General features: G+C 46.4%; 1 protein-coding gene across 1 annotated transcript; it reads left to right on the top strand.

Annotated features, from left to right (window-relative positions):
• Nucleotides 1-1,787: 1,787 nt before the first annotated feature.
• SMU1 (SMU1 DNA replication regulator and spliceosomal factor) lies at nucleotides 1,788-11,714 on the top strand (the record flags this gene model as incomplete). Its single annotated transcript, XM_079548502.1, has 12 exons — nucleotides 1,788-1,813; nucleotides 1,986-2,196; nucleotides 2,772-2,924; nucleotides 3,452-3,562; nucleotides 4,274-4,402; nucleotides 5,611-5,730; nucleotides 6,102-6,218; nucleotides 6,396-6,523; nucleotides 9,096-9,222; nucleotides 10,398-10,565; nucleotides 10,836-10,988; nucleotides 11,616-11,714. The coding sequence occupies 12 exons, from the start codon at nucleotides 1,788-1,790 to the stop codon at nucleotides 11,712-11,714; spliced, it is 1,542 nt and encodes a 513-aa protein (XP_079404628.1).
• Between the last annotated feature and the right edge of the window lie 18 nt (nucleotides 11,715-11,732).

Raw genomic sequence — 11,732 nt, 5'->3', positions numbered from 1 at the left:
TTGTGGGTTAGGTAACCTGTCTGCCTGGCTTTCTCTGCCACATGGCAGGAACACACGAGGGGGAGGGCAGGAAATAATCAGCCATTCAGATGAATTCACCTACAGAGTTGAGTCAGACTCCCATGTGCTGCCAGCACAAAAATAGCTGCCATCTTTGGATTTTGCAGCTTCATGTAATTCAGCCTGGCTAAAGCAAACAGCTGGCTTTGCTTTGCTACCAACTGGATCAGATTTGTTCTCAAAACAACCTTCAGCAGATTTCTATATACCTGTAACTGCAAAGAGATATGCCTGACATGCTACACTGATTCTTCCCCACACTAATCCCCACACCTCTGTAACAGCAGTCGGGACAAAGGAGCTGGGATCACTGAGAGGAAACAACAGCATGCCAAACACTCTGTGCCTCGTTCAGTATTTCTTCGACTTTGTGTTACTGGATTACTTTCTTAAGTACTCAGGGGACACAAACAGCAAAGAACAGCTTTCCTTGGCAAAGGCAGGCAGTTTCTCACACTCTGCTGTTTTCCATGGCTCATCCAGCAAATTGTACACCAAGCCTAAACAAACAGCAAGGAACAAGTCCATCCAAGAGAGGCTGACTGCAGCAGATTTCACAAGCCCTTGTGCTGGCAGCCAAGCTCTGGGCTGTGAGCGGGTAGGAAGCGCCCCACGCCAGGGAGACAGCAGTGCTGAGACTCCTGGTGTGACCAGCAACCCATGCAAGGGTTTCGCTTCTCGGCAGCTCCCCCTAAACCAACTACATGCAGTGAGGAGGGACAGTGAGCATGATTTGACTTTTAGTATTAACCAGGGCTTGCAGACTTTTGGACTCGATCACAGTCCAGCAACATGGATGGGCTCCCAGTTTTTCTGTGTGCTTAGCAGTGTTGGCTCTTGTGTCCTCTTGCCACCAGAAGGCTCTGCCTAGAACAGCACCATTTTTCAGCTCTAGCAGTCCCAAAGCAAAGCACAGTACATGCTAATACGTTCCTTGCTAGTGAAACACTGCCTTATGCAGTACCACTCCCCGATGCGTGACATCCATGCTGTCACTGGGTTGATTTCAGGCCTGCAATCAGTGAGTAAGATCCCTTGTTTGACGCCCACAAACCCGCACATGCAGTCAGGCAGGCAGGCCAGATGTAGTCTCACACCCTTGGCAATCCCAACGGTGTGCAGACAACGCCAAGAAGCTCGCTCAGCAGGTTAACCTACGTGAAGCGGCCATCCTGTTCCAAACCAGAGGGGCAATAAGAAGCCCCGTTAGCTCCCGGACCTGCAGCACAACTCCCGGCCTTCCTGCTGCTCTCCCCATGCCCAGGCCAGCACAGGGCAGCAGGCCCCGGGCTCAGCCCTGTCACCCGAGCTGGGCTGCTGTGGTGGCACATGCCTGGGGGGCAGCTCACAAGGAAGGAAGCCTTTCCTGCCCCGCTGGATTTCAGCCTCGTGCTCGGCCATAAGTGCAGCTCCAGGCCTCCAGACACAACCCACAGCTGCACTCAGTCTCCCTGAGGATCGCCGGGGCGCTGCTCAGCCCGCCAACCCCGGCCCGCAGCCTACGCGCGTCCCCGCGCACCACCGCCAGGGGGCGCAGCCTCCCCGCCTTCCCCCGCGGAGTGCCGCACCGCGCACGCGCGCCGTTCTCCTCCCGCCTTCCGCCACGTGAGCCGGGCGTCTCTCCGCTCCCTCCCCCCGTCACGTGGTAAAGACCGCGCGGCGCTTGCCGGAAGTGCGCTGTCGCGAGAAGACCGAAAGCAGAGCGGACTTCCGGCGCGGCTCTCAAGATGTCGATCGAGATCGAGTCCTCCGAGTGAGTGTGTGGCGGCGGCGCGGGGCCGGGCCGGGCCGGGGCGGGGCGGGGCGGTCGGGCCGTGCCGTGCTTCGGAGCGGTGTCAGGGTGGGATGTGGCCGCTGGGATCCCCTCACCGCTGCGGCTGTGGGGCGGGGCGTGGCCTTGCTGTGAGCCGGGCTGTACTCCGCAGTGTGATCCGGCTGATCATGCAGTACCTGAAAGAGAACAGCCTGCACCGGGCCCTCGCCACCCTCCAGGAAGAGACGACCGTGTCCCTCAACACCGTGGACAGCATCGAGAGCTTCGTGGCCGACATCAACAGCGGGCACTGGGACACGGTGTTGCAGGCCATACAGTCGCTGAAGCTGCCCGACAAGACGCTCATCGACCTCTACGAGCAGGTGGGCAGCACGAGCAGCGTGCAACTTTCTCTAGGCCTCCTCTGCTTTACACGTGCTCTCTTATAGAACCTTTTATCGGCTCTTCTGAGCTGGGAGGGACTCACAGGCTCACAGACTCACAGAGTCCAACCTCTGGCTCCACACAGAATCACAGAATGGCCAGGGTTGGAAGGGACCTCAAGGATCACGAAGCTCCAACCCCCTGCCACAGGCAGGGCCACCCAACCTTCACATTTCATAGCAGCCCAGGCTGCCCAGGGCCGCGTCCAGCCCAGCCTTGAACACCTCCAGGGATGGACGGGGCATCACAGCCTCTCTGGGCAGCTGGTCCAGCACCTCACCACTCTCATAGCAAAGAGCTTACAAAGACCACACAGAACCACCTGAAAAACAAACTGTGTGTCTGAGCATTGTGAGGATGCTCTTTTAGTTCCAGCAGCTTGTGGCTGTGCCTGCTGCCCTGGGGAGCCCATTCCACGCTCTCTGACCTCTGGGGAAGAATGTTTTCCTAACCCCAACTCTACCCTCCCTGGTGGTTCATCTTTGCTGATGCAGATGCTAATCCCTTGTTGCAGGTTGTGCTGGAGCTGATTGAGCTCCGGGAGCTGGGTGCTGCCAGGTCTCTCCTCAGACAGACAGATCCCATGATCATGCTGAAGCAGACTCAGCCAGAGCGGTACATTCACCTTGAAAACCTTCTGGCCAGATCTTACTTTGATCCTCGTGAGGTAGGTTATGCTCTTCCCATGTACTCTGCAATGTTAAGCTGTCTTGCTTGACTCCCAGCATTGCTCCAAACTGTTAAGGGCTTACAGCATATTTTCTTTTACATTCTGGGAGTAAAAACATGCAGGTTCACAGTTCCAGGTGTTTTATGAAGTGCATAGAACTGATGTGTAATTCTTGATCACAGGGCAGCAGAACAGTGAAATGTTTTGCTGGTGCAAATTCAGGATTTGTTCCGCTGTCCTGCCACAGGGTGATGCTGTGCTCTTCATTTGATACCTCCCTTATCTTACAGATGTGAAGAAAATGTTTTGTAAACGAAACTAATGTTGCACAGTAATAATAGTAGTAGGAAGAAATGACCTCTGACTGTGTAAATCTGATGTTCTTAGTGAAAGAAAACCTTAAGTGTTTGAAGGACTGGAAATAAATACGGGGACTGCTTGAAAATGTATTCAGTTTGGAGCAATGAAGTTTTGTCTGAAAAATAGTTAGGAGGAATCACTTCATAGAGATGACTTCTCTTTAGGCATATCCTGATGGAAGCAGCAAAGAAAAGCGGAGAGCTGCTATTGCACAGGCTTTAGCTGGAGAGGTCAGCGTGGTGCCTCCGTCTCGTCTGATGGCATTGTTGGGGCAGGTAACTGGGGAAAAATCACTGTGTCAGTTTCTGTAGATCTTTGTCTTATAAGATGAAATATGGGTTAGTTCATCTTTCAACTCCATGGAAACAGAGCTCAAGTGTTGCATGTTTACATGTAGCTGAAAGTGGTCTTCTCTCCAGGGATTTGGTAGTTGCAGCAAATGTTAGCCCTCTGAATCTATGTGGTGGATTTCTCCTCGTAAATACTCAATGCATAGAGATTATTTTCAAAATAAGCATTACAACACACCATTTTGCAGTTGTACTTAGGATACCTTTTGATTTTCAAATTACGCTTGTTTATGTAGACAATTTTTCATGTATTTTGTTGTTTTGTGGCTTATCTCATAACTTGTACTTTCAGGCTTAAAAAGAATCTTGCCATAATTAACGTGGCCTGGCTTTTGAATTTAATCTAGGCTGTTTTAGGCAGATGAGCAGCAGGTCAGGTAGTTTACGCCAGTAGGAGATCAGGCTCATCACACTCTGTACGCACTGTGTCATGCTTACCAGAGGGAGAATGAAAAGGGGGGTCATCAGGTCCTTCACGCCGTTCCCTTCTTATTGTGGTTATAATTTAGGAAGCATAATCTAAATCTCATTTGCTCTTGAGTTGAACTCACTGTTTAAAAAAAAAAAAAAAAAAAAAAGCTTTGAGGAGGAAGGTGTTTATTAACAGAGTGGGTTTTGTTTTCAACTCCTGAAAAGGCACTGAAGTGGCAACAGCATCAGGGCCTGCTTCCTCCTGGGATGACAATCGACTTGTTCAGAGGCAAAGCAGCTGTGAAAGATGTGGAAGAAGAGAAGTTCCCCACACAGCTGAGCAGACATATTAAGGTGATTTTTGTTTACTTTGTGTATCCCTGTTTACTTGTGTCATCACTGCTGCTTCCTTCCTATGCTTTATGTTTGGAGCTACAGGTTCTCCGAATTTGTCTGTTCTTTATTGCCAGTAATCTTTACCTCTTTCCCTCTCTCCTTCTTCTCTGCGCCTTCTTTCATCAAAGAAACAAAGGCTTTCCTTAACAAAGCCTGAAATAAGGTGCCTTGACAAGATAAGGTGCTCATGGGACTTGTGAATGTGGTTGAAGCATTTAATATTCCTTTGACTTCACCATAAAGAATCTTTAGGAGTTGGTTTTATTCGTCCTCTTGCTTGTTTCTGGATAGAGGTACTGTTGCTTTAAGCTAATACGTGTGCACAGCATTTCTGAGGAACGCTGAAGTTTTGATGGTGGACTTGTCAGCTAATGTAATCAGTATCTGTTTTGTCTATTTGTGAAGAATTCAGCCATGTAGATTCCAGAAGAGGAAGAAAGCTGTGCTGTGGTGACACTGTGGTGCTGCAGCTCTCGTGGTGTGGAACAGGCAGTTTTGTTTTGTGGAGGCCTTTGAAATTTACCTAGCAGTCAGTCCTGTGCAGGAAGAAATTTCAGCTCAGTTTGGTAGCTCTACTGGTTTTCACAGTGATCAGAAGATACCGTGTTTCAGAAGTGTGATTTTGTGAGATTTATTTCTCGTGTTCAGTGGCAGCTTGGTAATGCTGCGTTGGAATTTGTTCTGTTTTCCAGTGCTTATCTTGGATTTATGTATTGGCTAGTGAAAACGTTTTGTTTTACCATCATCACTTCTGTTTCTTTTTCTGCTGAAAAACAAAAAAATATCAAACGCTCTGTGAAAATGTCCCTAGAGAAGCAATGATTCCCAGTGATGTAACTTGCAATACATCAGGATTTCTGGAATCTGCTGATAGGTACCAAGTGCTGAGAAGGTATTTGTTAACATTCACGGTTCACTGAAGAAAAGCTAACCAAAATTGCTGTTTTTGTCAGTATGTAGTGCTTGGCTTAAGCTTAGCAGCCAGTACCAGGTGAATATATGTATACAAAAAGACCTTGTACCTGAATATTAGGTATGTGACTGCACATCTCTAGGCAACACTGGAATTTATGGCCAAAAGGAGGTTGTGATTTTCTTTTAATGTGAATTGCTTGTTGTCATTTAGGTTGCTTATCAGGCTTAATTTCTGTTCTTGTATAAAACAGTTTGGGCAGAAGTCCCACGTGGAGTGTGCTCGGTTTTCACCTGACGGCCAGTATCTGGTCACTGGCTCTGTGGATGGTTTCATTGAAGTGTGGAACTTCACCACTGGGAAGATTCGGAAGGTACGTTTGTTCTGTGGGCAGCTCAGGAGCTGGAGCAGGTAGGCTGCATGCTTTTGTTGGCTTCTGTGAGGCCGCGAAGGATGCCTGCTTGGTGCTCTGCGTTGGCCTGGGATGCTGATGTTGATTTAATTCTCCCTTATCGCTAACTTCCTTCTGTGATGACATTTTTTTCCCCTTTCCAGGAATTTGTTGTTGCCCCTAAAATGGTGACAGCAGCATTTTCTGGTCTTTCTAAGACTGTGAGGTTTGATGATAAGCTATAAAATGTAGCTGGAGTTGAGGCTATCAGCATGTTACAAAGTGCTAATAGTTATGAGCGTAAAATTTTGTTTAACTTGCTGTTGATTGGTGGATCTTCTGCTTTCTTTTAGGATCTGAAATACCAGGCACAAGATAATTTTATGATGATGGACGATGCAGTGTTGTGCATGTGCTTCAGCAGAGATACAGAAATGCTGGCAACTGGAGCACAAGATGGAAAGATCAAGGTAGGAGTCCTTCCTGAGGAACCTTCTCAGGGCTGGTGACCTGAAAGACTCATTTGTCATGGTGAAATAATGTTGCAGTTGTGCGTGAATACAGAGGCACAGCCACATATTGGCTCTGACACATTGGCTTTGCTGATCGGGGTATGAAGTAACCCCTCTTGTTTCTTTCCTTTTCAGGTGTGGAAAATCCAGAGCGGTCAGTGCCTGCGGAGGTTTGAACGAGCCCACAGTAAAGGTGTTACATGCCTGAGTTTTTCTAAGGACAGCAGCCAAATTCTTAGTGCTTCTTTTGATCAGACAATCAGGTAACATGAGAAAACGTGAGTTGTAATGCAGGGGAAAATGGTGTTGGCATGAATCGGTTAAACCTTGATTTGTGTTTCATAGAGTTTTGATGCTGATAGGAGAGCTGACTTCTGTGGGTTGGAAAGGGGCAGTTTGAAAGTCTGGTCTTTCACCGCACTTAACAGCTTTATTCCAGCTGCAGGGACACAGTGCTTCCTTACCTCTGCTGCTGCTTAGATCAACTTCAAATATTTTATTTCCCATGAGATTCCCAACTTAAAGACAGATGTCAACCTTCAGAAGTAACGTTTCCTGTGACAAACTTAAGGATGGTAAGAAGGACCCACGTGTAATAGGACAGGAACATTTCTTGAAAAGGCCTTAAACAGCTCAGTTGCAAACACTCACTGCCTTCAGTAGGTGATATGACATTATTTCATTCCATCCAGCATGTTGTTTTTTTTTTTTCTGCAGCAGAACAATGGGCTCCTCTTTTTATTCTATCTATTATAAATTCTCTGCATTTTTAAGATTTTTGCTGCATCTTCTCTGCTTCTCCTGATAGTGGCTGAGTGCAGTAGAACTTCCCCAAGTTCACACCCCTAGATCCACCCCCCTATTCCTCTTGGGTCAAGAGAGCTCTCAGAGAGGGGAACAAGAACAAGGACCCAAAGAACGTGTTTTCTGGGCATCGGTTCTTCCCAGCATTCTGACAGGGAATACCAGAGACCTGGTGCTCTAAGTCAGCCAGGTTGATGCACTTGCAGAGCTTCAAGGACAGGACTTGCCACGTGTTTCAGGAGGTGCCAGTACAGCTAGCTTTAGGGTGCTCACTTTTGATCTGAGTATCTCTTCAAGTGCCCATAACATACAGAGACAGGCTGGTAACTGGGTCTGATTGACCCACAAAACAGAAAGCTGAAAGAGGTGCGTCATTGGCTCATCTAGAACTTGTCATGGGAAAGATGGCACCAGCTTTCTCTCAGAAGTACATGGCTCTTAGGAAGAACAAGTTCCAGAAAAGGAAATTCTGACAGTTTATAAGTTTATTACTTTTTTTTTTTTTCCTGCCTTGAAGTTAACACTTGGACTGTGGAGAAAGTTGGATGAGGTTGAGGGATTTCAACCCTTGAAGACTTTCAAACTCAAATTGGATGTGAGTGACCTGACTGGACTTGGAAGCTGTTGCATTGAAGAGAGCATTGGAGTATGTGTTATGTCAGGTTCCTCCCAGCCGAATCACCGTGTGATTCTGTGACATATGTGGCTCCTCTCAGAAATCACTTGCTCCAGCCCTCTCTGCACTGGATTCTCCAACACGTCCATCTCTTTTCTTGTAGCAGAGGCCCCAAACTGGACATCACACTCCAGAGATGGCCTCATCTTTTCCATGTAGAAGGGAGCCCTGGTCTTCAGACTGGGCATTGCCTCATGCATGCTGCTGTGTGGTTGGGTTCCCCATTGCCACAGCATCCTGCTGGCTTTCAGTGTGTTCTTCACAAGGACTGCCAGGTCCTCTTCCAAAGATCTCTGCCACCAGTTAGTTCTTGTTTGATTCTAAAGCATGAGGTTGTGCTGCACTTTGCGTTTATCAGGTCTCAGCATCGTAGAGTTTTTCACACCCCATCTGTCCATCTTGCCAAGGGTTCCAACTTTCTTATCTGTGCCTTTCTAAACTGAGTTCTTTGTAGCATGAATTTGATTGATCCAGTGCCTAACAACTTCATGTGATTATTTTTAATTGAACGGGATTACATAACCTTAGCCTGAGCCTCTTGTTTGTGCTGCAGGCAGTAATGGTACTGCTGTAGATGAAAATGAGGGTATTGCTAAAGATCTGAAAGCAACTGCACAGTGAACAGGCATTACAAAATAGCTCAGTGGAGCTATCAGTCCATACAAGTCACAGTACAGATGAACCATAGCATAGGCAGGCAGATGGTGAAGTTGCACAGCAGAAAAAAAAAAAAAAAAAAAAAAGATTATGAGAAGAGATTTAGAGATTTCAAATGAAAAATGCTGGTATAAAGAGATACTTTTCACAGAAAGGTTTTGGTTGGTGCTCTTTTATTTTGTATGTGAGTGTCACACAGTACTGGTGGAAGTATGCAGTGAACATTTCTATTTGTGGAGACTGTCTTAACTCCACTGGAAGAAGCCTTTCCAAGGCCCTAAGCAAGATGGTATCACTTAACAGTCAGCTTTACTGCAAGGAACCTGCTGAACAAGAGACCCTCAGAGGTCAATCCAAACTTGAATTATCAGTGCTTCCTTTGGTGGCACAGTGAAGGGAAGACAGTGCTTACCTCTTTAAAGTTTTTGTTTGGCAGATTCATAGCTTCTCTCTTGTAGTCTTGCCTTCTAAAATATATTACATACGAGTCCTTGAAGTTGAAAAGCAATGGCTTTTCTCAAAGGTTTTTACTGGAGCACACAGCATCTTTGAAAGGGATTTGTGGTTAAAAAAAAAACAGTTTGGAGATTTTTGGCACTTCTTATTGCTGCCTGTCAAACGTAGCTCGGATTTAAAATACTGTGGTGATTCAGACTACTTCAGTTGCTCACTCACATCTGACTTCTGTTGCATGACAGGATTCATGGTTTAAAATCTGGCAAAACTTTAAAAGAATTCCGTGGTCATTCCTCCTTCGTCAATGAAGCTACCTTTACCCAGGATGGTCACTATATTATCAGCGCGTCCTCTGATGGCACGGTGAAGGTAAGGTGGTGCTCACCCTTCTTTAGAACGCACCTTTGCTGTAAAGTGCTGCAAATGAGATCTGGTAATGGTCCATGGTCTCCTCAGTCTGCTGCATCCCTTCCCACGTGCCTGTGGAAGCAGGACGTCGGTGCGTGGTTTGCTGCTGGCAACCAGAAGAAGCAGAACTGGGAATGGAGCTTCTCTTCCGAACACGTGGGGATTTCTCTGTCTGATGGGGATTTCTCTGTCTGAAACAATGGCATGTTCTTGAATACCTGTTGGTTTATTGGTGCTTAGGAGTCCTTTGCTGTATGAGCTGGATAGCCTCACGTTAATGGCACTGATGGCTGAAATGATATGTTTGGCTTTTGGTCCCCGGCTAAGAGTGGAACAGTTGTAACAGTTACAAGTAGTAAAGCACTGTTGTGTACAGTGTCCTACTGACTGTAAAAAAAAAAAAGAAAAATAAATAAATTATAGAAGCAGCTGTGCTGTGTGGGACCTTGGTGCAGTGCAGCTGTGGGGGTAAGGAGGCAGAGGTGGTTTACAGATGGGAGTGGAGGGAAGGAGTGTGATGGATCTGGTTTGTATTCACTGGAGTCTCAATTTTGAATTTGTGCTATCTGCCAGACTGCCCCAGTAGTGGCAGTAGCAGTCTTCCAGTTTGGTTACACTAGCATGCAAACTACATACGTATTCCACAGCTGGTGAGTTAAATTTCATTTTAGATGTTGAATAAGCAGTTTTACTTCCTGTTTCTGAATGGCAGGAAAAGCCTGCTTTAGTATGTGAAGCAACACATGGACAACACTTACTGTGGTATCAGAGAGGCTTTGCTTTTTCACCATCTTCATGTCTGTCTTGTGTAGGAAGGCTGCATGTGCAGTGGCCACACATATATTTACAGGTGCTAGCTAAAACCAGAAAGCAAGTGTGGACTTGCTTGTAAGGACAGACTCCTTAAAGAAAGGGATCCAGGCTGAATTTGGACAGTAGTAACTCACTTTCAGGTCATTCATAGAGAAACTTTTCATGGTGTCCACACTGCAAAATAATTCTTATTATTTTACAATGTGCATCCATCCCTAGTTCCCTTCAGTGGCATTAAAAAATCTGAGTCTAGTACCTGAGCTCCAAAAAGCAATTTTTGTTTACTTTTCTTTGAAGGTAATTAATTTTGTTTCTCACGCTAGGTTTGGAACGTGAAGACAACAGAGTGCTCCAACACCTTCAAGTCCCTTGGCAGCACAGCGGGGACAGACATCACTGTCAACAGTGTCATTCTGCTGCCCAAAAATCCAGAACACTTTGTTGTTTGCAACAGATCAAATACAGTTGTCATTATGAACATGCAGGGTCAGGTATGTGACCTTACTGGTGTCGTTTCAGGTCTGTCGGTCACTCTAAGAACGCCAGCATCCTGGGCAGGGTTTGGACCTGATTTCTCCAATTCACTTTCATGGCAAACCGCTCTGGACACAGTTAGCAGAATATCTTGACTTGCAGGAAGTGGTTACTGATATGGAGAGAGATGTTTTCTAAATAGACCTAGTACTGCCTCAATGTTTTTGCCTTGAAGATGGTAATTGTGTGCCCCAATCTAATCTTGTGCAATGTTTTGGTCTCTACAGATTGTAAGAAGTTTTAGCTCTGGTAAGAGAGAAGGTGGTGACTTTGTCTGCTGTGCACTCTCTCCTCGTGGTGAATGGATCTACTGTGTCGGAGAAGATTTTGTGCTCTACTGTTTTAGCACAGTGACTGGCAAGCTGGAGAGGACACTGACAGTAAGTTTGTAGCTTGAGCCTCTGCAGAGTTGATGATCTCAGTGCTTGTTACCTGTGAGGTCTGCCAGAAGCTTTCTACCAGTTAGTCCTTCCCTTCTAGCAGCCACAACTGCTAGCGACTGCATTCCAGAGTGCTTGACTGCGGAATGTGCTGAGGCTTTGTTTTCTGGAACATTTTTGATGTTAATAGTTCTGAAAATGTTTCTCCCTGGGACAAGAATTAATTGGTGGAAACTGTTAAATAAACTAGAGCAAATGTTAATCTGGGCTCTAGCTGGTAGAGAACCTGTCCAAGCTGCTGGAGTTAAAGCTGCCAGGCTTAAATTTGTCTGGGATTACACCAAACAGAGGTGCCAGCTTTGAACGTCAGCATTTAACGGGGAGCATTTCAGTGTAGTGGGTTCCAGCAGGTAGGAGATGAAATTCTCCTTCTGCCAACAAAAATGTAATCGCTGTGTCACAAGAGCTGGAAGTTAATGTTGTCGAAGTTCTGGTTTTTTGCTTTTATTGTATGCACAAACTGTTCTGTCCCTCAGTTCAGTTTTCCTCTACTCTAGTTTGAAAATACCTGGCTTGAGTTAATGCTAAAGAAAGGCTCCTGAAGCTGCTTCTCTGCTTCTTCTCTAGGTTCACGAGAAAGATGTCATTGGCATTGCTCATCACCCTCACCAGAACCTGATTGCCACTTACAGTGAAGATGGCCTCCTCAAGCTCTGGAAGCCATAACCTGATTTTACAAGAAGC

Source organism: Tetrao urogallus (genome assembly GCF_951394365.1).
Source record: "Tetrao urogallus genome assembly, chromosome: Z".
Taxonomy (NCBI): domain Eukaryota; kingdom Metazoa; phylum Chordata; class Aves; order Galliformes; family Phasianidae; genus Tetrao; species Tetrao urogallus.
The sequence above is the reverse complement of the archived record's forward strand: the minus strand, read 5'-3'. Positions and strand labels throughout refer to the sequence as shown.